This window comes from Nomascus leucogenys, chromosome 3, assembly GCF_006542625.1.
Source record: "Nomascus leucogenys isolate Asia chromosome 3, Asia_NLE_v1, whole genome shotgun sequence".
In the NCBI taxonomy this organism is placed as follows: domain Eukaryota; kingdom Metazoa; phylum Chordata; class Mammalia; order Primates; family Hylobatidae; genus Nomascus; species Nomascus leucogenys.
Window position 1 is genome coordinate 45,937,608 of NC_044383.1, and position 26,419 is coordinate 45,964,026.

General features: G+C 40.0%; 1 protein-coding gene across 1 annotated transcript in view; it reads right to left on the reverse strand.

Moving 5' to 3' along the window:
* PAPSS2 (3'-phosphoadenosine 5'-phosphosulfate synthase 2) overlaps window positions 1-26,419 on the reverse strand; it is an 89,816-nt gene that overhangs the window by 23,669 nt on the left and 39,728 nt on the right. Inside the window, exons 2-7 of the mRNA XM_003255168.3 lie at window positions 14,563-14,680; window positions 10,555-10,790; window positions 9,678-9,816; window positions 9,005-9,123; window positions 8,770-8,883; window positions 8,025-8,136 (exon numbers count right to left, since the gene is read on the reverse strand). Of these exons, the coding sequence (XP_003255216.2) occupies window positions 8,025-8,136; window positions 8,770-8,883; window positions 9,005-9,123; window positions 9,678-9,816; window positions 10,555-10,790; window positions 14,563-14,680 (838 nt within the window). The remainder of the gene's footprint in view (window positions 1-8,024; window positions 8,137-8,769; window positions 8,884-9,004; window positions 9,124-9,677; window positions 9,817-10,554; window positions 10,791-14,562; window positions 14,681-26,419) is intronic.

Here is a 26,419-nt window from a genome sequence, read left to right on the forward strand (position 1 = left end):
ACATTTAGAAGGCCTCTGACAGAGTTAAAGATTAGAGTTCTATTCCTTCGGGGCATAAGACTCCCCCTAGCAGCTATGAAACTAAACTTTCCAGGCATATCACTTTGCACCTTTTAAACACTCTCCAAAGGTTACTAGAACCTAAAGAATGTCACCGGAAATAGACAGCAACTGCTGGCAATAAAGAAATCCGGTCTATCATAAAATCCTGCAGTATACTTTGAGACCCTTTATAAACCACAAATTAGATACTGTGTACAGAAAGTAATGGTTTGTCATTCAAATAATTCTTTGTTTCAACGTTCTTGGGCAATTAGAGCAGCTAAGTCCTTTGCAGAGAACACTAAATTCAAAGTCAGGAGTTCTCCGTTTTACTACGTGTGTCATTCAACTTTTCTAAACTCAGCTTCCTCACTGGAAAAATGGGCTAATAAATGACATATATCTCCGTGGGTTGCTGAAGGGGGCAAACTGTAAAGCACTATGTTAATGGAGGTTGCTGATGGAAGATAATTAAATCCACTGCATAGTCTAGCTGAGGAAAAGGGAGAGGTGCTAACAAAGAATAACCCCTTCAGAAATGCTGTTGTTCTCACTAGAAAGCATGCTTTCTGTGGATTGCTTACTGACCACATTGCTGAAAGAAAGACCATGATATTTGCCTCTGCTTATAAAGAATGACTTGGCCGAAATAAAGCAAAATGCAAAGCAAAACATGGAGCAGGGTGCTGAAAGAACCTAGTGCTGCCTGCAACACATCTGTAATGTTGCCTTCCATCAAGTACTCTGCCTTGAAATCCAAGGGATGTTTTACTGTTGCAGCCACCTCTTCTCGTCCACTAGATTCCTGACCAATGTAGACTCTAATCTACCTTCACCTTGGCCTTGAGTGAAAATCTGAAATGAATAAATAACACTCCTTGGCAGGTTGTCTCAATAAGGAAGTGAATCCGTGGGATGTTATAGAAAGGAGTTCTGCCAAGTAATAATGCCAACTGATCTTATAAGCCTGTAGCTACAACACTACACGTGTATACACAGATTTACTGTAGTTTCCCTACCATCTTTATCAACCTTTCTAATACATAAACATATCCAACTATTACTAAGATGTTATACTTGAACTGTGCTGAAACATCACCCATGGCTTTCAACTCTGACTTGAGCGTTCAGCCTTTTCCTTCATGTGCTTCATTTGGCTCTCGTGGGAACTGCCTTGATTATTTTATTGTGGTATATCTTATTTTGAAAAAGAATATTGTGGTTCTTTAACCACAGTAAGTCCAAGAGATAGCTTATTGTTCAATGGAATGATTTTTCTTTTGCTTTCAATAATTTTCAAGCCTTCTGTGTTAGCCTTATAGATCTGCTTCATGGTTGTTTGGGACTGTTTCTATGCAAAACCTAAATTACTCTTTATTGCTTAACCGGGCTTTTTAAAGGAAAAACAACAATGATGAAAGCAACACCAAAGATAGATGACATATTCAGAATTTTGCCTTTTCATTCTTGTACAATGCAGAAGTTTACAGTCACAGCAAATGTATATTTACTCCCAGTTCCATAACAAGCAATCATAATAGCTTGAAATTAAGTTCATGCATAATCATACATTGCAAACAAATGAAGTACAATCATACACAATCCAACCAGGTACATTCAGTTTAAATTGATTTATTCTTCATCAACTTAAAATCTTTTATAAACACCATAGGAAAAAAAATTTCCAGATTTGTGAAACTAAATGAGGACCAACAGTCATTGGAAGAGGACCATAAATGTAAAAGACTCAGGAATAAAATGTGCAATGATAATTTAGAAACAAGTTTACTTTTGTCAGCCAAATACTACATCATACACAATAGCTACATCTGGTCGAGAAATTTCCTGTTGTTTGGACTCCAATCAAAAGAAAAATACAGTATTATTCTACTATAGCTGGTTGGATCATGAACCAATAGCGATTCCAACTGGTTAATGTCGATTTTCTTTTAGTTATGTTCTTAACCATTTCCATTTAATGTAACATATCTAATTATAATCACTTAGCTACTTGGAAAGTTAAAGTACATACCAGGAAGGGCCATGCCTAGGGAAATATAAACACAATTAAGAAACATTTTCAGCTCTCCACCAAACGAATCTTACAGCAACAATGTCAAAGAACAAATTCCTATTACGACACTTCACATATACAACATACAAATATACTAGCTTTGTCATGCTATTTTTAAAAATAGAGAGTATATAATAGCAAAAAGCTGGTGAAGTCAGAACTTCTATGGAATGTTGTTCAATACAATCCAAAAGCATTGTTCAGATGTTTATCTGGTTTTCTAATTATTTATTTATTTATTTTTCTGTCCACTGGGAAGAGATATCTGTTTTAAAATAATTATAACATATGTTAACATCCCCTCCAGCTTCACCAAGAAGTTTTCTGTTGCAAACATGTGATCTTACAACCACTGTTGAATGGTTTCCAAACTAGGCTCTGGGAGCAAGTATAGAAGCAAACTGCCCTAGAACATCCTAGAATCTCACATGGTTAGAGGACATGAAAATATGCTCAGCTGAACAAGCACCAGTGTTAGATCCAGGACAACCTGAATTTAAGTCTAGGCTTCAAATAAGTTATTTAACCTTTCTAATACATATTTTCTCAAGTGGACAAAATATCTTCACAGTGGTATTATCCTGATTAAATGTAAAAATCTATGTCAAACTCTAGTGTCAGAACACAATTGGTGCTCAATAAGTGCTGGTGATATATGCAGAATGCTCTCACACCCTGCCTTGGAAAGTCAGAGCTGCGGAAGAATAGCCATTAAGTGATGGAGTCTCACAAGCCTCCCGTCTTGATCCTACTTGGATGCCATCAGTCAACACAAGCTTGAGCTTCCATTTTTAAATTTAGATGTGACATTTATGATCAAAGGGTGTGTGACAACCCTGAAACTATACTTCTAGTGAGAAATAAAGTGATATGATACACTGATATAAAAGTAGATTCTTGAGTAATAATATGGAGTGGCTCATACTATACAATTATCATAAACTTTAACAAGTGATTTGGTTTTTGTTTTAGGGTTTTTTTGGCTTTTGGACTGAGTAAACAGAACTATTTCATTTTTAAATTTAGGGGAAAATATAAACCTTTGAGAAAATTAAAACCAACAAATATTTTTAGGAGACACGGTCAGAATAAAAACAATGTTGCTTGCAGATTGTGGGTAATCAAGAAATTTGCAATTGTTTGAAGGAAGACAAAAGTGGGCACATGTCTGTGGCTATAGACATCATTTCCAATTTTCAATGGCAGTGACTCAAACCTTCATAAATTGGTTACAATTAAATGATATCTATATGAATGATATCTTGCCCAACATTCTGACATAGAAATAAATCACTTTTTAGAATTTAACTCTGTCTCCTCAGTCCAAATACCATCAGGCGAGGCACTGTCAGGAGCCTCTGTTGCTGCGTTTCAAATGGCTTCCTCCTGATACCCTCCAGGCTGCTCTCCAGGTGAGAGGGAGCCCAAGCCCCCACTCCCTTCTACTGGGGGAGTGGGGCAGTTCCATTTTGTTGTATATATTGCCTCTGATTTTTGAAAGGAAATAAAGAATTCTCTGGTTTAAAAAAGAAAGTTTCGGCCACGCGCAGTGGCTCATGGCTCTAATCCTAGCACTTTGGGAGGCTGAGGCGGGTGGATCACTTGAGGTCAGGAGTTCAAGACCAGCCTGGCCAATATGGTGAAACCCCATCTCTACTAAAAATACAAAAATTACCTGGGCTAGGTGGCAAGCGCCTGTAATCCCGGCTACTTGGTAGGCTGAGGCAGAAGAATTGTTTGAACTCAGGAGGCGGAGGTTGCAGTGAGCAGAGATCGCGCCACTGCACTCCAGCCTGGGCAACAGACCGAGACTCTGTCTCAAAAAATAACATAAAATAAGAAAAAGAAAATAAAAAAGAAAGTTTCACAGCCACTGATGGGGGGGCAGGAAGGACCTACTGGACTAGGTCTCAGAAAATGACTGTACTGTGTTTCTCAGCAAGCTCACCTGCCTTCATTACCATTCTATCTCCAGCCGCCAGACAAACCCTGGAACATGGGGGCACTCTGTATATCTGTTGGCTAGCTGATGAACATCGTATCTGTGCTACTTCCAAATTGATGTGACTAGGGATAAAGTCACTTAGTCTCTTCAAGACTCCAAGTTCTTTTATTTATGTATTTATTTTTAGAGACAAAGTTTCCCTATGTTGCCCAGGTGGGACTTTAGCTCCTGGGCTCAAGTGATCCTCCCGCCTTAGGCTCTGAGTAGCTGGGACTACAGTCATGAGCCACCATGCCTGCCAAATTCTTTTAACTGTATGCAGAGTGGTTTGTTCATAATAGCTAGTATGTATGAAATACTGACTATTGAATCAGGCATTCTCTTAAACTTTCAACATCCAATGAGGTAGGTACAGTTATTAACATCCCCATTGTACAGATGAAGGAACAAAGCCCAGAGAGTTTAAGTAATTTGGCCCAGGTTCATAGCTAATCACTGACATACAAACCTAGACAGTTTGACTTCACAGCTCACACTCTCATCCACTGTGATATTCTGCCTCTGCTTAGACCCAAACTAAGTTAACATACAGCGAGTGGTAGGGGTGGGCAGCACATCATATCCCTGATTATCTATTTTTATTATCAATTTACACAGGCATTTAGGATGCTTCTGTGGGCTGTGCAGAGCTCTGAATCCTGATTATAACTGGGGTTGCATAAGTATGTCCAGTAGACTCTGTTTGCAGAGGTAGATGGTGGAACCAGCAGATAATTCCCACAGGGAAAAGAAGAATCTTACAGAAAGTTTCAGACACAGGCCCTGCAGCTTGGAAGGGGAAAGGATATGGAAATAGCAAAACATCTGATCTTGAACCCTCCTGACAGAGCCACACTGGAGCCACATGAGAATAAAGGGATCTATACAGCTTACAAGAGTTGCCTCACTCAATTCTCTAATACTGTGGAACTAAAGCAACCTCCTAGACAGTCTTCAACTGAGGTTAATGCAGAGGAAGGAAACATTTTTCCCACTTGAAGAAGAGTCCATAAACTGCGACAGCTCTACTGGCACCAAAACTTTGGTGGTTGGAGTGACCCAGCAGGATCTGCACTTCTGAGTACAGACAGACCCACAGATATACACAGCAAGTGGCACATGGCTGGGGCCCTGACTCAGGAACACAGGAAACGCACCCCTTGGGGACTCCCCAAAACACTTGGGTAGGCTTTGAAAGAACTGGGCTTTCTGCATGAGCAGGTAGGGGCTTGGAACTAGTAGGCTTCAAGTATTAATGGGAAGGTAACCTCATTCATATCCCCAGGCTGGTGGGTTTGCGGGGACAGACATCTGGATTACATGGAAAGTGGGAGCAATAATAAGTGCTTCATCCACCTCACGGCAGTGAGCATCAAATAAGAAATAGAAAATCAATGGTTTGGCAGGGTATGGTGCCTCACACCTGTAATCTCGCACTTTGGGAGGCCAAGGCGGGCAGATAATCTGAAGTCAAGAAGTTCAAGACCAGCCTGGCCAACATAGTGAAACCCTGCCTCTACTAAAAATACAAAAATTAGCCATGCATGGTGGCATGCACCTGTAGTCCCAGCTACTCAGGAGAATCGCTTGAACCCGGGAGGCAGAGGTTGCAATGAGCTGAGATCATGCCACTGCACTCCAGCCTGGGTGACAGAGGAAGACTCTGTCTCAAAAAAAAAAAGAAAAGAAAAAAGAAAATCAATGGGTTTTGCAAGTTGAAGAACCCCCATAAAATGAAATTGAGACAGTGTAAAAGAAAGGCTAGAGATTTTGCCTAAATAATCCAGATGGATTATCTGCATTAGCTGTTCTTCATCTTTTTGGATCACAGACTCTTTTAAGAATTTGTTGTCTATAATAGCACTTTGCGAGGCCGAGGCAGGAGGATTACTTGAGGAAAGGAATTCAAGATCAGCCTGGGCAATACTGTGAGACCTTATCCCTGGGCAACATAGAGATTTGTCTTATCTCTACAAAACAAATTTAGAAATTTGCCAGGCATGGTGGTACATGCCTGTAGTCCCAGCTACCCAGGAGGCAGAGGTGGAAGGACTGCTTGAATTCAGGAGTTCAAGGCTTCAGTGAGCTATGATCATGCCACTGCACTCCAGCCTGGGTGATGGAGCAAGACCCTGTTTCTAAAAAATAAAAAAAAAGGAAAAAACAGAATCTATCAAAAGCTATAAATTCTCAACCCAGGAAAATGCTCCTTCCTTCCCTTATCAAAACACAAACATTTTTACCTCTAGGATTTTTTGTTAGCCCACCCTGAAGTCCTAGATCTCAGGCTAAGGACCTCTGATTTCCATTAACACTGACCTCTGCAACAACTTCCACCACCCTGGTATTTTTCTTTATGAAAGGAACACTTGTCCAAGGTCAACTTCCACCACCCTGGTATTTTTCTTTATGAAAGGAACACTTGTCCAAGGTCAACAGCACCTTGTTGTCTGTAATGAGGCCCCCTCGTTCAATGTAGTTCACTTGTCTTTTGGCCACAGCTCTGTTCACATGCTCAAAATCAACCTCTTGCTCATGGCTAGCTGCTAAGTCCAACGACCTTTACTTCAGGCAGTCGGTGTTCAGCATGTGTCAAAATCAAGACATCAAGATAAAAGTCAGCCTTCCTTGTAGACCATCCGGCCTTGTAGATTCTATTGGAAAGGACATCAGGAGAGCAGACTGGTATGTAAGGAGCACTGGGCCAGGAGTCCTAAGTTTCTGGACTCTGGTCTTGGGCTTTCATTTATGAATGTTATGAGCAAATCACTTAATCTGAGGCAGTTTCCTCATCTGTAAAGTGGGATAATAATTGCTGCCTGTTTTCTAGGGCTTTTGTGAGGATCAAATGAAATAATGCCTGAGAAAATGCTTTGAAAACAGAGACATGGTATAGAGATATGCATTATTATTTTTGTTGTTAAAGCAAGCTAGAAGTAAACTAAGTGTCTTTGGGGAATATTATTTAATCTGAGAAGCGAAGGATTCAGGTTGTGGGGTGTCATCTGTCACAGCAAAAGAATAAGGGAAGAGGGCCCATGCTGATCAGTCTTTGAGTTCTGATTCTGAGTTCATGCCCCATTCCCCAGGCAAAGGCACAAACACAGGACATGAACATCTTTCCCAAAAAAGGCCATCTTATTTGATTTTTCTTCCTAAAAGGCCTGGAGCCCTGCTCAGTATTACAAATTCAGTGTGACTCTACCCCTACTCCTTCCCCACTTAGCAGCCATTCCCCAAAGGTCTTGAAATAGATAAGTTTATTTGATAAGTTCAGGCAGTTCTAGGAAGGAAATGATCACAGAAGGGTCTGGAAGTCTTCTCAATAACACATGCTTCTGAGCTTGACCAGACTGGTTTTCTAAAAGCCATTCAGCTCGTGGCCAGAAAGCTGCCTTAATGGTCTTTTGTTAGAGTGGAGTGGATGAAACCATTTTAATATATTTCATGTGTGGGCATGAACATTGACACTTTAGCATGCACCAAAGAAAGCAGTTGTTGCAATAATGCTTGACATGAGCAACCTGGAGGGTGGAGGGTGCCATGGAGGTCAGCAACATGTGCTGACCTCATCTTGGCTGCCCTAGGAATGTCCCTAGCAGGTGGCAATGGTACTTCTGAGTGCTACCTTCTGAATATCAGCACCAGCAAAGAGCAAGTGGAAGTGAAACAGACTTGTCTTTCTCTTGGCTTTAGATCATTTTTCAGTTCCTTAGTTTTAAAGGAATAACCTTCGAGAGCAACCAAAAAATCCTAAAAGTGGAAGCTTAAACATAATAGAATGGAGCACACTGCAAATGATCCAAATAGTTTTGCAATAAGATTTGCAAACCAAAGACTAACTTCCTGTTCCTGCAAAACTTCTGGGAAAGATTTTTTTTTTTCTTTAACAACAAAGAGTAAGAAATAACAACAAAAACATACCATCTAGCAGGGTGTCAAAGTGCATAACCTGTAAGTACTCCTTCTCCCGCATGAAACCTTTGAGGGGAGTGGCCCAGCCTTCGCTCAAAACCTGGACCCACTGGAGATCCAGCTGCAAAACACAAAAAGTAGTTGAACATTTTCATAAGTTCTGTTTTCCAGGCATCTGGCCCCAGGGAAGTCCTTTCTTATTCAGTTAACAGGAGGATGAGGGCAGAACCTTCTATGTTTTAAGTGTCCCCACCTGTTATGCTAACCCATGATCTAAGGGCCAGAAATATTTAAGTTTGGAAATTTCCTATGAAATAGTGGTGAAAACATTTTGTATTGAGATGACTTATTTGAACATTTTTAGGTTGTATCTATTCTCAAAATGTGCAACTGAGTTGAAAATTCACTGTTTATTCTTTCTTTCTTTTATCCACAAAAATCCTGGTTTGGCTATATTTTTCTACCAGATGTACTTACTGGTACAATGACAGCTATGTAAAATTGTCCAATGCAAACACAGAAGTTATTTTCCCAGTTACCTCCATACATGGCATTGATCAGCTGCCTTGTGGCAATTCTTGGTGAGAGATTTCTTTGGAGAAGAGGTTAAAAAAAACTTGGAAAAAAAGGAGTGTTTTATTTATGGACATTATGTGCACCTTATTTATACTTTTCTTATTGTTAAGAGTAATTGTAAATAAATTATAATGACTGATATTAAGCCTAATTATTTGACCAGTCTGCACCCACTTACCTTAGTAATTGATAATGAAGGGAGAGTTTCAGCCTCAGCTCGGACGTGGTCAAGTTTGTTTTCCGGCACAAAGAGTTCGTGGATATCTTTGATTATAGTATAGGGTACAATGTTCTGAAATGAAACAGCATCGGTAAAAACTTGAAAAATGTAAAAAGAATGCTTCAGTAAAGAGGCATAGATTGTCTTTCATGATTTTATTAAACATATAAAAAAAGACAACCGGTTCATCTACCTGCTCTTGCAGAAGTTCCACTACCTGGTGGACACAGTCACTCACTGTGGACAAATTGGTTTTAAGCACACGCTCAGGAGTTTCAGGTTTCTCATAATCAGAATCAATACCTGTAAATCCTGCAAAGCATATGGGTGACAATCATCGCATCTGTATTGACATAACTTTTTTAATCAATAAGGCAAAACACATGTTGGAATAATGTATTAAACTGAAAATTCACATTTTAACAGAAAAGGTCAAACAGCCATCCTTGACTTCTAGCCATAAGTAAGAAAATATATAGCTGTATTTTCAATATGGAGAGCACCAAATTGTCAACAAAATCTGGCTGGCTAAGTTGAAGCCCTCTATAGATGATTACAATCAAAAAGGAAGACAAGAATAAGGAAGAACTGTGAAACACTCCTCTACACACACACACTCACATATAAATATCCATTCTAGTTCTCTGAACTTTATTGCATATGGCTGAGATGACAATTCTTAAAAATAAAACCCTACCTTTTAATAAGCCTCTGGGCATACTGAATATATCATGGTGATAAAAAGTTGTGCATGTTATATGCAATTTTGGAAAACAGAGTTTGAAATTGAAGGCAGATTTCTGAGGACAGAATAAGGACTGACAGCCTACGTAACTGGTAAAGATGCTGCTAGCCAATTCTCTTACCTTTAATCTCCCCAGCTCTGGCCCTTTTGTAGAGGCCTTTTACGTCTCTGCTTTCACAAATATTTAGAGGTGCATCTACAAATATTTCAAAGAATGGCAGCCCTGCTGATTCATGTATTTTGCGGGCATTCTCACGATCCTGAAAAGCAGTATGATTAAGAATGTAAAAAGAGGTTTCACGGTGAAATTCTAAATCACAAAACACTGTGTACTTCGGTTTTCAATAGCCTTGAGATAACAGTGGGGTTTGTGCTTTGCAGAGTGCTTGAGAGAAAGTCCAGAAATTTCGCTCTGGTAAACACAGCTCTCTCAAGGACTTTCACAGAAAACCATGGAAAATAGGCCCTCTTAGCAGGAAAGCACTGGCCATATAGGAGCATTTCATTCAAAGGATGTGTTCTAAGCTACATCTGATGTTTGGCTCCCAGAAATTTCCTGATTTAAAAGAAGAGTGACACTCCACCTCAGTGACGTCAGCATTAAACACATAGAACCCGAAGCTTTGGCCGTGAACTGCCCTTTTCTTTAGCTAGATCCTTTTTCCGACAACTAAAATTACAAAGCTTTAGAGTTTCTCTTGTTTAACTTTCTCTTCCCTTCGACTCTGACCAAATGTTCCTTATAATTGTGAACATGGAAGGGTTTATGTCTACTGGTGCCCTGGCATCTGGAAAGGAAGGAACTCTCTTTATGTAACCAATATTAAATAGAGGAAATGAGAGAGCCTGTTACTGGGGGAAGAAATAGTCGGGAAATTGAAAGGAGACATTCTTATGCCCTCCCTCTCTGATTCCTTCCCCTAGCTGTTGGAGAGCACTTGCACTGTGTGTGGGAATCGTGTGCAGTGCCCTTTTTTTTTTTTTTTTTTTTTTTTTACCTTTGCGAATGGAGAAATAAAGCTGGTAATGCAGACCAGACCAGCGTCAGCAAACAGCTTAGCCACCTCAGCAATCCGGCGGATATTTTCCTCTCTGTCCCCAGGAGAGAAGCCGAGATTTCTGTTAAGGCCATGACGGACGTTGTCCCCATCCAGGGAGTAACAAGGGATGGCATGCGAGACAAGGTACTCCTCCAGGGCAAAACTTATCGTTGTTTTTCCAGCGCCAGAGAGACCTGTTCAGAACAGATAAAGCAGACTGACATCAGCCTGGATAGTTTAAGATGACAAACTGTGAACTAATCTAGTAATTTTAAATATAACTAAATCTTGAAAAAAAAAAAAGAAAGAAAGAAATCAGTGTAGTTGACTACAAGGCAAGTACTTAAATTTCTCTCAAATTTTGAAATAACTATTTGTCCTGTGTTAGGATTATAGCTTTTCAAAGCAAGCAGGCTTCACAAATAGGGAGATTTGGGGGCTACATGTGGTCCTCGATGTGTTCTGTTTGGGCTGCAGAGTGTTTTAAAGATTAGAAAGTTGTCATACAGGCTGGGCATGGTGGTGGCTCATGCCTGTAATCCCAGCATTTTGGGAGGCCAAGGTGGGAGGATCACTTGAGCCCAGGAGTTCAAAACTAGCCTGGGAAACATAGTGAAACCCTGCATCTACAAAAAACAAAAAAAAATTAGCCGGGTGTGGTGGTGCACACCTGTGGTCCCAGCTACTCAGGAGGCTGAGGTAGGAAGACTCCTTGAGCCTGGGAAGTCAAGGCTGCCGTGAGCCGTGATGGCACCACTACACTCCAACCTGTGTAACAGAGCAAGGCTTTGTCTCCAAAGCAAAAAGGACGTTGTGTATACAAATCCAGATTCTGTATTCTCTTGAAAAAATCAAAAGATGTGGTGGCAATGGTCTCATATCACCTTCAAAGTCAGCAATCACCTGGAATGGAGGGAAACAGCCAGCCCCTGGAGACTGGTAAGTCCACCTCCCTTGTGGATGACACTGAACAACAGTCTCACAGAGCCCGCATGCTGTCCTTTGGCTTCAAGATGTTTCCAAAATGACTCTCAAAACATAAAGACAGGAAGCCGGCCTGAGCTAGGGAGCAGATGTATTTAGAGCTGCCATATGTCACACTCTAAGGTGTAAAGATTCTCTAGAGTCTTTATATGAGAAAAGAGTTACCATGTGGCTTCCACCATGGTTTCAAAGCACAATGATCAGGAACACACTTTGTAATTTCCATATGAGGAGGAACATAAGAAGAAAGGGAAAGAAACACAACCTGCCAAAATTATTTAACAGTTTAAATCTGAACTACCCTAAAGGCTAGCACTCTAAAAAAAAATGAATCCTTTAGGATTTTAGGATCTTTGTCTTAAAGATCTCTGAACCTAAGAATATTTCATGGTGCCAAGTCTCTGTCCGACAGCACCTGGGCATGACAGAGGAAAAAAGCCAAGAGGTTCATACAGAGAAGACAAGAGGAGGAAAGAGGAAAAAAGGCAGAAAAAGCAGGAATGAAGGACAGACAGAGGAAGGAGGATTTGGGGGGGAAAGGTGATCTGCAAAAGGTAAATAGTCTCCATACTTTTAGTTATATTTTAAAGTCATGCCCTTGGCTTTGACAGAGGACCATTAGAAGAAACGGCTGTATGAAGAACGTGTCAATACTAACTTCATCAAATCATTTTTGAAGGTATTGTCTGTAATTCTGTTATTCCTTTTCATTTAAATAAAGACATAGGTGATAAATTCTTCTTAGTATTTATGTCAGGTTGTGGGGTAGGGGAAGTGGCACTCCTGAATCTCTGGTGTGTTCTCTCATGTCAGAAAATGAGAGAAATAACAGAATGTCCTTCCATTTTGCTTCAGCTCTCAGGAAACTAAGAGCTCAATTACAGTAAGTATATGTAGCCAGATTGTTGGCATGTGTACTTTCATACATTGAGGTAACACTAATTACAGTTACTGACAACTTAACTGTGCGCCAGGCACTGTGCAAAGCGCATTTGTCTTTTATTGATTTAGTTCTATGGACACCTCCATAAGTCAGGTACTGTCTTTATTCTCATTGTACAAATAAGAAAACTGAGGCTTGGAGAGCCTAACTGGCTTGTCCAAAGTCACACAGCTCATGGAGGTGGAGTTGGGGCTAAAATCTGAGTCTATGGATTTAAAGTATTTTGTTTCTTCTGGTCTGCCTGGTCAACAGCCTACCTTTGTAACATAAGAATAAAAAATAAATTAGAAAAAGATGATTTTTTAATGTAATTTAATTTTTTATTTTTATTTTTTGAGATGGAGTCTCATTCCGTCACCCAGGCTGGAGCGCAGTGGCGGATCTCGGCTCCCTGCAACTTCCGCCTCCTGTGTTCAAGTGATTCTCCTGCCTCAGCTTCCCGAGCAGCTGGGATTACAGGCGTGCACCACCACGCCTGGCTAATTTTTGTCTTTTTAGTAGAGAAACAGGGTTTTGCTATGTTGGCCAGGCCGGTCTTGAACTCCTGATGTCAGGTGATCCACCCGTCTTGGCCTCCCAAAGTGTTGGGATTACAGGCAAGAGCTACCAAGCCCGGCCTTGATTTTTTAAAATGTGCCATCTATTCTTTTCTTCCTCTAATGAAGAAATAATTCATTTTAAGAGTAAAGAAGGAGAAAGTATACCCTGTAGATATGTTTCTCTTCGAGCAATTCTCTTTTTCTTTTCAAGGGGTGTCACATTAGAGAAAATGGACTTTGTGTGTATAGTCCAACACGAAAGTTGTTTTCACCAGTGATCTTCCCATGAAGGGAAACATATAACAGGAGGGGATCTTCTAGAATACAGCTGTACCTACTGCTCAAATTATGTCTCTTGGGGGGAGTTGAGGTAAACATTTCAGGAGTAATGACAGAAGGATGGTGCATATTTGAGCACAGCAGGTTCCTTGCTCACTGTCTGTCCTTGCACTGGAGGCTGCAGAAAGTTGTTCTGATGCACAGTCCAGGCATGAATGAAACCAGGAAACCAAAGGCACAAGGCAAAAACTTGAAGAGGACAAGAATGAGGCCAGCTGGGACAGAAAAGGGCAAAGATTTAGGACAGCAAGGAAAGATGCAAGGCAGGTCCCCACCTGCCAGATTGTTTAGAATGAGCTCCAGGTTAGAAAACATTATCATTTTATAACCTGAATAAACATAGTTTTGTAGGTGGGCTCATTCCATTTGAAAACTGTTGTCTATGAAATGAACTTGGTTTTTCCTTTTGAGTCCAGAAATAATTTTGTCTACCTTGGACTCAGAGTTCAAGGTAACAGCCTAGGGCCAGCTACTGGGAGTCAGGTTCTAATTCCAGTTCTGTCACTAATTCTTAGCTTTGACATTCTGTGGCTATAAAAACACAAGGAAAGGGAGAGTCATTCAGTCACTTCAGCAGCAGCGAGTTATTTCTGTAAACAAGGGCAATCCTCAGCCAAATGGAAATTACTAGTTTTCCTTCTTGTACATATTCTTATGTTTGTTTGTTGTTTATATAGTAAGTGAAATAGTCTCCTAGGATGTCAAAACATTAGGCAATAATAATGAATATCTCTAAATATCCAAAACCTTATGGACAGCCAAATGCTTGATGTCAGATTAGGAAAGCTTCATTCATAACTGCCAGTAAATATGTTTAGGGATGAATATGAGAATTATTGAATCCCTTAGCACTGAAAGGGGATGTCATAATCATCTTGTCCCATCCTTTCCTGCCAAAGAGGAGAAAAGTGACAACTAGAGACTTTCACAGTTGACTTGATCAGACTCTTATTTCTATAGTTGACCTTGACTCTATTTCTCACTGATGGTAGGGTTAGGACTAACACCCAGGCTTTCTACTACATCTCCCAGCCTCCTTCTAATGATAAAACAAGCATGTAATACGTTACACTAATTTCCATAAAATTGTGTCACACATCAGTTTGCAATTTTTATATATATATATTTATATATATATATATATATCTGAACATGACATACCTGTTAGCCACACGGTACATCCTCGGAACCCACCCCTTGTTCCAACCACTTGCCCTCTCTTATTCCTGCTCACATGGTGGGCCTGATAGACTACATTGGTGGATTTCTGCTGGTTCTCCTATAAAATAAGACAAAACCAAGCACAGTATTAATAAAACACATATTCTTCACTGGAGCCAATATAAATCCATCTTAAACTTTTAATTGCAAAACTGATACATGTAACAACTTATATAAAAAATATTTTGAAAGAGACTCACCTTTTTCCATTCTAATATAATTTTTTTCATTTCTGCAGATTAACCTGAGCCATTAGCTACATGTATATATATATTTTTCTTAGCTGTGAGTCTACATACCTAAGTTACTCATTCTGCATTCACTTAATGTTATTCATAAGCAGTTTTGCTTCCATAAAATAATTATTTTTAAATTACAGCATCATATCTCATTGATTCATGCAACACAATCTGTTAAATAATACAATTATAATGCAATTGCGTATTACATTAATAGTCTTCAACAACTGTATCTCTTCTATCATTGGAAAACAGAATAACATTTATTAATTCTATTAATTTAGAAATAAACATTGCCGTTAGAATACTCATCATGGTCCTTTGAGAGTATAATTCAAACTGGACAATTTTTGATTTTATGTAATAGTTCTGGTTGCATGACCTTTTAACATTTGCACCTTAGAGGAATGTCATCGTTTCAATGAATGCATGTTCTCCCCAAATCCTATGGTCTTGAACTGAGAACCCAAATACTCCAGTAGCTGAGGAAATACTAGGGTGGGAGTGGTTGATCCCCAGTCCCTATAGAGCCAGAGAAAGGCCCAGATCGCAGTGAAAAGGGTTAAAGTCAGTAATATCCCTGTTGCTCCCATTCAGACATCAGAGACAAGGCAAGAGTGAAGTCCCTGAACACACAGGGCTACTTCTTCACAAGAACTAAACTCTGTTTCCACTTTCTCAAGGGTCAGTGTATGAACTTTTTAATCTTTCAAAAAGCCCAGCAGAAACGGAAATGTACTAGTTATTAGGTTTGGAAGCTAATTCAAATATCAAATGTCTTTATTTTGGCTGTAATAAAATCAGCTTAGTGAGGTAAGAGACTATCTGATCCTGATTCTAAACTTTGACTAGGAGGTACAAGTCTGATGAATAAAAAAGGTAAAGTGAGCCAACAAACACAGTTTTTGGTAGATTTAAAAGAAAATAACATGTGATCCAAGGGGGAAAAAATCCATAATAATGGTTAAATTAAAAGGTTAGGAACTACCCATAGATGTCTGCGGTGTGTAATTGAATTTCTAATGACAGACAGAATCCAGGTTTCTGAACTGTAAAAATCTATGAGCCTTTTAAATATTACACTTGCATACCCACCAGAGCTAAGAAACCACCAACTTTTTTTAGCAAGGGCTAGAGGATTTTTGAAAACTCTGTCAGGAGCAGTGGCTTGTAATCCCAGCACTTTGGGAGGTCAAGGCAGGAGGATTGCTTAAGCTCAGGAGTCTGAGATCAGCCTGGGCAACATAGTGAGACCTCATCTCTATGAAAAATAAAAACATATTAGCCAGGCATGGTGGCATATGCCTGTAGTCCCAGCTACTGGAGAGGCTGAGGTGGGAGGATCACTTGAACCCAGGAGGCCAGGGTTGCAGTGAGCCATGATTGCACCACTGTACTCCAGCCTGGGCAACAGAGCAAGACCCTGTCTCAAAAAAAAAAGAAAAGAAAAGAAAAAAAATAAATGAAAACTCACCTCTTTTTGCTTTGGGAAATAGAAACTTTGGGAAAATAGAAACTAAGGAGGGCTACAACTAGAACTGTTTGGCAGTTTACATAAGATGACAGATACGAACATGCAAATGGCAAAGTTCTCTATAAATGTGAATACAGATGATTCACTGTAGACAACCCCCAAACCAGATAGGCTGGAATCTGCTGGATTGGGACCAGGAAAATGGCTTCAAGACTTAGGGGGCCCTACCGGCCTTTCAGTGTCAAATTAGGAAAGCCCCATTTATAACTGCTGATAAATGTCTTTATATGAGAATTATTGAATTCCTTAGAGCTAGAAATGGATGTCATAATCAACTTGTCACATCCTTTCTTGCCTGGCCCTTTAGGGGTGCTAAGAAAGGCAGAGCACAGCGTGGGGATGGGCCTGCTAGTGAGACAGAGCCAGGCAGAGGGGCCAATGGTCAGGGAACAGGCATTATCAGTGTCAGAAGGGGCCAAAAGGAAGGTGGTTAAAGGCACAGTGGGATCAGCTAGGTGAAGTTACCTAAAACCCTCTAAAGCTAGATGTTCTGCTCATCCATTAAGCAAATCTGGTCAGAACCCAACACTTGGAAGTGGCTGTGCATAGTCCCAGAATGCAGCGGATGAGACAGCAGTGATGGCTTACACTAGAGGGCTCATAAATGGGGACAAATTAGAACACTCCATGAAATAGTCTAGCAGTATCTCCCCTGGGTGAACAAATCCCCTGAAGGTATTCTGTTTTGGGCTTTGCTGTTGTTGTTGTTGTTTGAGACAGGGACTTACTCCATCACCCCGACTGGAGTTCAGTGGTGCAATCAGGCCTCACTGCAGCCTTGAACTCCCAGGATCCAGCTATCCTCCGACCCCAGCCCTAAAAGTAGCTGGGACTACAGGTACACATCATCATACCTGGTTAATTTTTTTTTTTTTTTTTTTTTTTTTGTACAGATAGGGTCTCACCTTGTTGCCCAGGCTGATCTCCAATTCCTGGGCCCAAGTGATACTCCCACCTCAGCCTTCCAAAGTATTGGGATTACAGGCATAAGCCACCATGTCCAGTCCCCTGAAGGTATTCTGCGTCCTTGGTGCCAAGCATATGTGATACCTCAAGGATAGCATTTAAATATCCTTTTTTAAATTTCCTTGTTAATTAATGCCATTAAGTTCAAGAACATTGTGTCTGAATATCAGATCCAAAAGTCAGTTCACTTGATTATTCATTGATTCTTTCAGTAAATGTTTATTGAGCTCCTACTCAGTGCCAGTGGCAATCTGAAGCACTGGAAATATCGTACTAAACAAGGAAGAATCCCTGGCATCATTCTGGGGAGAAAGACAAACAAAAAGATGAGGTAACTGGGGCTCCACTCCCTGAGGGAGAGGGTTTTATACACACACACACACACACACACACACACACACACACACACACATATATACCATGTGAAGAAATGTAAAGCACACTGGCAACTGAGTAATAAAAAGACAACCCGGCTGGACGCGGTGGCTCACGCCTGTAATCCCAGCACTTTGGGAGGCCGAGGCGGGCAGATCATGAGGTCAGGAGTTCGAGAGTAGCCTGGCCAATATGGTGAAACCCCGTCACTACTAAAAATACAAAAATTAGCTGGGCGTGGTGGCACTTGCTTGTAATCCCAGCTACTTGGGAGGCTGAGGCAGAAGTATCGCTTGAACCCGGGAGGCGGAGGTTGCAGTGACCCGAGATCACGCCACTACACTCCAGCCTGGGCGACAGAGCGAGACTCCATCTCAAAAAAAAAAAAAAAGAAAACCCAATGTTTTAAAATGGAAAAAGATTTGAACAGTCACTTTACAAAGGAAGATATACACAAGGCCAGTAAAGAACCATGAAGTGCTTAATGTCATTAGTCATCCAGAAGAATGCAAATTAAAACTAAAATGAGAGGTCACTGATAACATCTAATGGCAGCAAGGATGTGCTCTCATATTTTGATGGTGGAGGTATGAAGTGGGACAATCATCCTGGGAAAAAGCCCTGACATTTACATTTACCTTCCCCATGACTCAGCAATTCCATTGATAGATATCTATACAAGAGAAATAAAATGTGTCCACAAAAAGACTTGCACTAGAATGTTCTTAGCAACTTTATTTGACTCAAAACTGGAAACAGCCAAGTGTCCATCAATAGGAAAATAGAAAATAACCCAACTCAAAGTGTAGAATACTTATATAATGGTTATACTATTCAATAATCAAAAGGAATGGACTATTAATACATGCAATATGGATGATAATGAATGGAAAACATTAGGCTGAGTCAAAGAAGCCTTATCCAAAAAAACTACATATTATATATGATTCTATTTGTATGAAGTCCCAAAATACAGAAAACTAATGCACTAATTCAGAACAGCCATTGCTTCTGGGGTGATGACAATGCTTTATGTCTTGATAAGGGTTTGAGGCACTCACGTGTATACATTTATTAGAACTCACTGAATGTATTCTAAATGCATGTTTCATTGTAAATTTTACCATGTACACACACACACGGAGCTGTTTTGAAAAGTAAGCAAACAAGGCTGTGTGTGGTGGTTCTCGCCTGTAATCCCAGCACTTTGAGAAGCTGAGGTGGGTGGATCACTTGAGGTCAGGAGTTTGAGATCAGCCTAGCTGACACGGTAAAACCCTGTCTCTACTAAAAATACAAAAATTAGCTGTGCAGGGTGGTGCATGCCTGTAATTCCAGCTACTTGAGAGGCTGACGCAGGAGAATCACTTGAACCCAGGAAGCGGAGGTTGCAGTGAGCCAAGATTATGTGACTGCACTCCATCCTGGGCAACGGAGCGAGACTTTGTCTCAAAAACAAACAAACAAACGAACAAACAAAAAAGTAAGCAAACGAGAAAATATACAATAAGATTTTAGATGGTGGAATTATATTGCTCAATGCTGCTGCATTTATGGAAAAGGACTCTGATCCCAATCCCAACATACTAGACTAAGGTGCTGCTGCCCACCTGTGCACATGAACATCCACTAAAATTTAATTTGTCTATAGAGACAGTCTGTTTCCTCTGGTTTGGCTGTTTCTTCTCCACACAGGCAGAGATCTACAGTAAACTCCAAGCTCTGTTAATCTTCTAAGGGAACTTTGTAATGATCTTGATAATTGTCTCCCCAGCAAGTTCTTCGTTTTTCGAAAACAGTTCAAAATTAATTAGAAGGAACGACTCTAACATAGTATTTCATCTCTGAACTTTTGGTCTTTTTTTTTTTTTTTTTTTTTTTTGAGACGGAGTCTCGCTCTGTTACCCAGGCTGGAGTGCAGTGGCGCAATCTCGGCTCACTGCAAGCTCCGCCTCCCGGGTTCACGCCATTCTCCTGCCTCAGCCTCTCCGAGTAGCTGGGACTACAGGCGCCCGCCACCACGCCCGGCTAATTTTTTGTATTTTTAGTAGAGACGGGGTTTCACTGTGGTCTCGATCTCCTGACCTCGTGATCCGCCCGCCTCGGCCTCCCAAAGTGCTGGGATTACAAGCGTGAGCCACCGCGCCCAGCCTGAACTTTCGGTCTTTGATAACGGCATTTAAATTTTCTATTACTCCAGCAATGTTTAAACAAATAAATAAATACTTTCAGATGGCCAGGTACTGGGCTTTTTTGGTTCAGTCAAGTATTTTACTCCTATTTATTTCAAAATCACCCTTGAGATTTTGCAAAAGGCAAACAAATAGAAGCAGATATTTTGAATTATACTTGAACTGCAAGGCGGCAGGGTGGCCAAAAACTTTTCTTTTTCTTGTTGAAAGCTGTACTCTCTGCTAAAGAGCCTATGATGTTCTAAGCTTTGGAAAGAAAGTGACTGTCAGAAAAAGGATTCTCTCTATAGAAAGCAAAACACATGTTAAAGGAACAAATGTCTGTCTTGCTGTGTGTACATAGAGAACACACAGACATCCTCAGCATCCCATCTAACTCTGCCCCTTATCAAGAAGTGGCCCAGAAACCCCAAAGTTAGTGGCATACTTCTATACTGGGTCCCTAAGACATATTTTGCAAAAATCCCTACCTTCTTCCCACTACTGGCCCAGAAAAACTCTCTGTAGCATGCATCGGAGTAGCATGAGTATGGATTTTGGAGTCAAGCAAACCTGGATTTGAAACCTGCTTCACAGCTGATTTGCTCTGTGACCTGGAGCAAGTTATTAACATCTCTGAACCTCCATATCTTTCTCTGTAAAAATGGGGATAAGAATACTTTCTTCCTAGGATTGCTGAAAGGATTAAATAAGATAATTATCTATATAAAGTAGCAAAGAAAATACCAGACGCATGGTAGGATGTTGGATCTGATCAGTCCAGGTGGCATTTAATCTAGTCTGGAGAAGTGATGGTAGTTTGAATTCTAAATCACCCAGGTTTAAAAGGGTTCTGGGGAACTGGGTCCACTCCAACCCAAGTCTGGGGAGGATGTAGCACTCATGATCGAATCAGACAGTGGATAGGACTGCACCAGTTTTACACACACACACACACACACACACACGCAATGTTGTTGTCATTATTGCTGCTCTGATTATTAAAGCCCGGCCAGGACGTTGCCTACACTAAGGTCCACCAGTTTGCAGTGTCATTCTACTGCAAACCTACTGCCCTTGTCCTGGCTGTCACAGAGTCATGAACACTTCATTACCTAGATGGAGGATGGCCTTTGCCCTGGGTTTGACCCATTAGAGTCCAGGCCTTGTCACAAAGGCCAGGGTGGCATGTGTGTCTTTGCCAGGCCCACCCCTCACTCCCATTGGCGGCACAGAAAGGGGACTGCCGAAGTGGCTCCTAGAACTCAGGTGACGTGCTAAGGGTCGTGACAGAGAGCCTCAGCCTCGATTTTGCATGACTACAAGAGAAGTAACCTGGGGAAAAGACTAGATGGTTTCATGATGGGGCAGGGCATTTCAAGAGCCAAATCCAAGCATGTGTCACAGGGAGGAGTGTCATGGAAGGGAGGAGGAGTCTTGGGGAATGAAAAAGCTCTAAACCAGGTGTCTGGTGGAGCTTACCAAAGCCCAAAGATTTTTTTTTTTTGAGATGTTCATAATATCTCAATTAAAAAAAACAAGCACGTGCCCTTGAATCCCCTCTGCACCCTACTCCTTCCCAGGCAGTGCAAACAAATCCACTTTACTTCTCTCATTACAACTCCACTCCGCCCTGTTTTAACTTGGCCCTCATTGCCACTGGTCTCTGCTGTCATTGCTCCCTTGCTGATTACACGTGTTCCAAATCTTCCCGCTCCTCAGCGTGCAGTTTGAAGATTCATTTAAAGACTCATTTTCAGAAAGTTGCAACCCCAGTGATTGCCCTATCAGGCACATGGTAGGAGCTCCACTTCCACGTGCATTATCTCATTTATTGCTCAAAACCTGGGAGCTATAGAGACTGACCATTGTGATCCATTTACAGATCTGAAAACTACTGCTCAGAGATATTGGGAAGGGGGCTGAAGTCCCACAGCCAGAAGACACAGGATGTAGCCAGGTTTAAGTCTGGGTCTTATTCCTGTATAGACAGGACTCCTAGTTTCCAGTCCCAGTTATGTGAGCCCTTTGTCACAGCTTCCTCCCTGAGGATTGAAGGAGGTAATATATAATAAGGCTTTTCATACTACACTATAATGTAAACAATTTAAAAATCATTCTCACTTCATCTTCATTACTTAACATGAGTAGCTTCAAATGTTTCACAATGATATATTTATTCCTTTCAGATTCGTTACTTTGGATATACAACCCAAAGTGAAATTATTGAGTATCAAAACTTATAAACTATTTTGTAGGTCTCATTGTATACTGCCAGTTCATTTTCCAAGTGACAAAACCAAGTTACCAGGCTACCACGATATACCCACTTCTAAATGTTCAATGACTTCTGTGTGTTTGTATTTTTACTGCTTTTCCCCCCAGGTTGATTTGTACTTATTTTGGTAAGAATATGCCTTTTTCTGTGTAATAAGTTACTTAGGACATTTGTGTGTTTGCCTCTTTGATATTAATTAACTACAATCTGGACAATGATCTCATCTAGTTTTTAAAAATATGTTCTGGGCTGGGTGCGGTGACTCACGCCTATAATCCCGGCACTTTGAGAGGTCAAGGTGAGAGACTCACTTGAGTCCAGGAGATAGGAACCAGCCTGGGGAACACAGTGAGATACTATCTGTAGAAAAAAATTTAAAAATTAGCCGGGTGTGGTGGCACGTGCCTGTAGTCCCAGCTACACAGGGAACTGAGGTGGGAGGAGATTGCTTGAGCCCAGGAGGTCAAGCGTGCAGTGAGCCCTTATCACACTACTGAACTCCAGCCTTGGCAACAGAGTGAGGAAAGAAAGAAAGAAAGAAAGAAAGAAAGAAAGAAAGAAAGAAAGAAAGAAAGAAAGAAAGAAAGAAAGAAAGAAAGAAAGAAAGAAAGAAAGAAAGAAAGAAAGAAAGAAAGAAAGAAAGAAAGAAAGAGAGAGGAGAGAGAAAGAAAGAAGGAAGGAAGGAAGGAAGGAAGGAAGGAAGGAAGGAAGGAAGGAAGGAAGGAAGAAAGGAAAAAGAAAAAGAAAGAAAGAAAGAGAAAAGAGAGAGAGAAAGAGAAAGGAAGGACGGAAGAAAGCAAGCAAGAAAGAGAAAAGCAAGCAAGCAAGCAAGCAAGCAAGAGAAAGAAAATTATTATATAAATAAAAACATATTTTGGTGCTTCTTTTTTCTATGCTTTGTATAACATTTTTATTAATTATATAATAATGTATACTTTTTGTTCACTTGCTCCCCATTCGGTATGTACTTTATTATATATCACATTATATCTATTATATCATATTAAAGAGTATTTTGTGAATATACAGAAATATTCCTGTTGTTGGTGTCTTCCATTTGATCATTAATCATACATACCTGGGCCAAAAATACTCTTCAAACTTCTAGCTACATGGATACAATTAAACTGTACCAATTTTTAAAATATGAAATTATTATAATTTATTATGTGCTTACATGGATCAATTTTATTTCTTTTCCATCATTACATCCAGCGATCTCAAATATATTATAATTTATTTCCCTTCTACTTTGGATGTCTTTTGATAGTTTGAAACTATTTCTAGAATTCTTATGTAGCTATAATTAACTTTTCTACTTTTAGTGTAGACATCTATGGTTCTGATAGCTGTTTTTCTAACGTGTTTTAAAATTTCAAAAATACAAAATTCATTCTTTTTTCTTTCTTTCTTTTTTTTTTTTTTGGAGACAGAGTCTCACTCTGTCACCCAGGCTGCAGTGCAGTGGTGTGATCCTGGCTCACTGCCGCCTCCACGTCTCCGGCTCAAGCAATCCTCCCACCACAGCCTCCTCAGTAGCTGGGACTACAGGCATAAGCCACTGTGGCTGGCTAATTTTTGTATTCTTTTGTAGTGTAGAGCAACTGCCATGTTACCTGGGCTGGTCTAGAACTCCTAGACTCAAGTGATTCTCCTGCCTCAACATCCCAAAGTGCTGGGATTACAGGCCTGAACCACTACACCCAGACAAAAAGCTCATTCTTTAAAAGAAAAGTTTCCATTTTAGTTCATTCCACATTCTCTCATGGAAATGAAATTATGCAAGTTTTGTTGTGAACATACAATGACTCACTATAATTTTCTCTGCCAGTTTCTCTGATTCTCAAATAATCTCAACATTATAATACAGAAAAATGAATCATTATCCAAGGATGTTCATAGCAATATTATCTAAAATAGGGAAATCAGAAACAAGAAAAATGTCCATCAATTAACTAGATTATGGTACATCCACATGATTAATAGGTAAGAAAACAGCTTACAGAGTGAGTTAACATTAATCTTGTTGTTAAAATATATGTATTTAAATGTATAAGGCTATATAGAAAAAAGTCTGGAAAATCATGGAAAAATGCTAATAGTAATAATAATCATCTTGAGGGTTAGGTCATTTTAGGTAACTATTTTCCTTCTCTTCTCTATATTCTAGTTTTCAATATTAAATTTGGAAATAAATATATATTTAAAATATAAAGAATTTCTCAACCAGAAAATGGCGAGGCCAAAATAGTTTGATTCTTTTTTTTTTTTTTTAGTGGCATGACCTTGGCTCACTGAAACCTCTGTGTCCCGGGTTCAAGTGATTCTCCTGCCTCAGCCTCCCGAGTAGCTGGGATTACAGGAGCACCACCACGCCCAGCTAATTTTTGTGTTTTTAGTAGAGATAGAGTTTCACTATGTTGGCCAGGATGGTCTCACTCTCTTGACCTCGTGATTGGCCTGCCTCAGCCTCCCAAAGTGTTGGGATTACAGGCGTGAGCCACCGCTCCCAGACAATGGTTTGATTCTTAAGGTTCAAGGGGATCGCAGATGTGTGGACACAAGTGAGTCCTGTAAAACAAGTTACAACCAACAGAACAATAACCAAATCAAACCAACAAATAAGAAAATACTATTATCCAGGGATGGCAACTCATGCCTATAATCCCAGCAACTGGGGAGGCTGAGGTAAAAGGACCCCTCGAGCCCAGGAGGCTGCAGTGAGCCATGAATGCACCATTGCACTCCAGCCTGGGTAACAGAGTGAAACTTTGACTCCAAAAATATATATATATTAACCTTGACATCTTGAGAGCAAATATTTAAGGCAATGAGTCCCTTTAAAATATATAATGAAATGCAGTGAGCTCTACACTGATAATCTTTAAAGTATAGTCCATTTCACTTGATCATGTGGTAATTTGTGTTGGCACTTAAATATCATTCAGAGAATAAATGTCCATGAAGGTATAACAGCTTTTGGAAATTGATATGACAAATGGCAACCTCCCAGAGAAAGCTGCCCTAACAATATTTGTAAATTATCTAAACAGCTGAACAGCAAGAAGGCTGTTATTCAACTTTGATGCAGTCACCACCTACTGGACATTTAAGGTTCAATTCCAATACTATGGTTATTGGTAGGTAAGAAAGTCTTAACTGAATAAGTGTCATTAAATTGAAATTTCATAACATAGGGGTTTTATTGTTGTTTTTGATTATTTTTTAGAAATGAGGTCTTGCTATGTTGCCCAAGCTGGACTTGAACTCTTGGGCTCAAGCAATCCTCCTGCCTCAGCTTCCCCAGTAGCTATGACTACAGATGTGCATCTCTGTGAGATAACATGTTTTAAAAGGGATTTAACATTAAGGAAAATATCGTTCGTAAGTATTTTGTGTAAAGAGAGACTGTGAACAAAGGGAGCCAACAACAGATCATGCTAAATCCAATCCCAGGAATATAGTTTCAAATATGCATTTACTTATCATGCAAACAATGCCTCCCGGAAGCCTCCAACACTATAGGATTATACTATAATCCTATAGTGTTAAACTACTCTTGAGTTATAAGGGAAATAACCATATCAGGTAGACAGTGACAAAATATCAGCTGTGAAAATTGAGAGAAATGATTTGAGAAACTGCTGAGAAGAGCAAATTAAATCATTTGTCGAAGTTACTGGGCAACACAAAAATGATCCAAATCTGAAATTTATGAATTAAAATTGTGATCAGATAAAAAAAAAGCTACAGTAGAATTTCTTTAAAACCAAAAATTATCATTTTCTTCAATTCCTGCTACAGAAGGTTATGTTGGATAGGTTAATGCTGTGAATGAGAAAACACTTTAAGAGGAAAACATACACACAACCAAGTTGATTTGACTTTTAGAAGCCACTAGTAGGAAATAAACCACAGACTAACGTCAAAGAGATAAGAATTTGAATAGTGTGAAAAAATTGCAACAACGATGACAAAGAAAAAAACAGATGGAGGTCATACTTATGGCATCTTTAAAAAAAAATTCCGCATGACTTTTTACAGTACTTAATTTTTTCCCAAAACATCTGAAAAACATGCAAATTGTTGGAAAACCCTAGAGGGCAAATTCAGACAGTTTGCAAGCATCATTCAGATGTTTGCCAAGAAAAATAAAGAAGCCCCTCTCCTCATGAAACTGTGCATGCTGTTACAGGTCTTGTATACTTCTGGTCCTCTATCTACCACATACGTT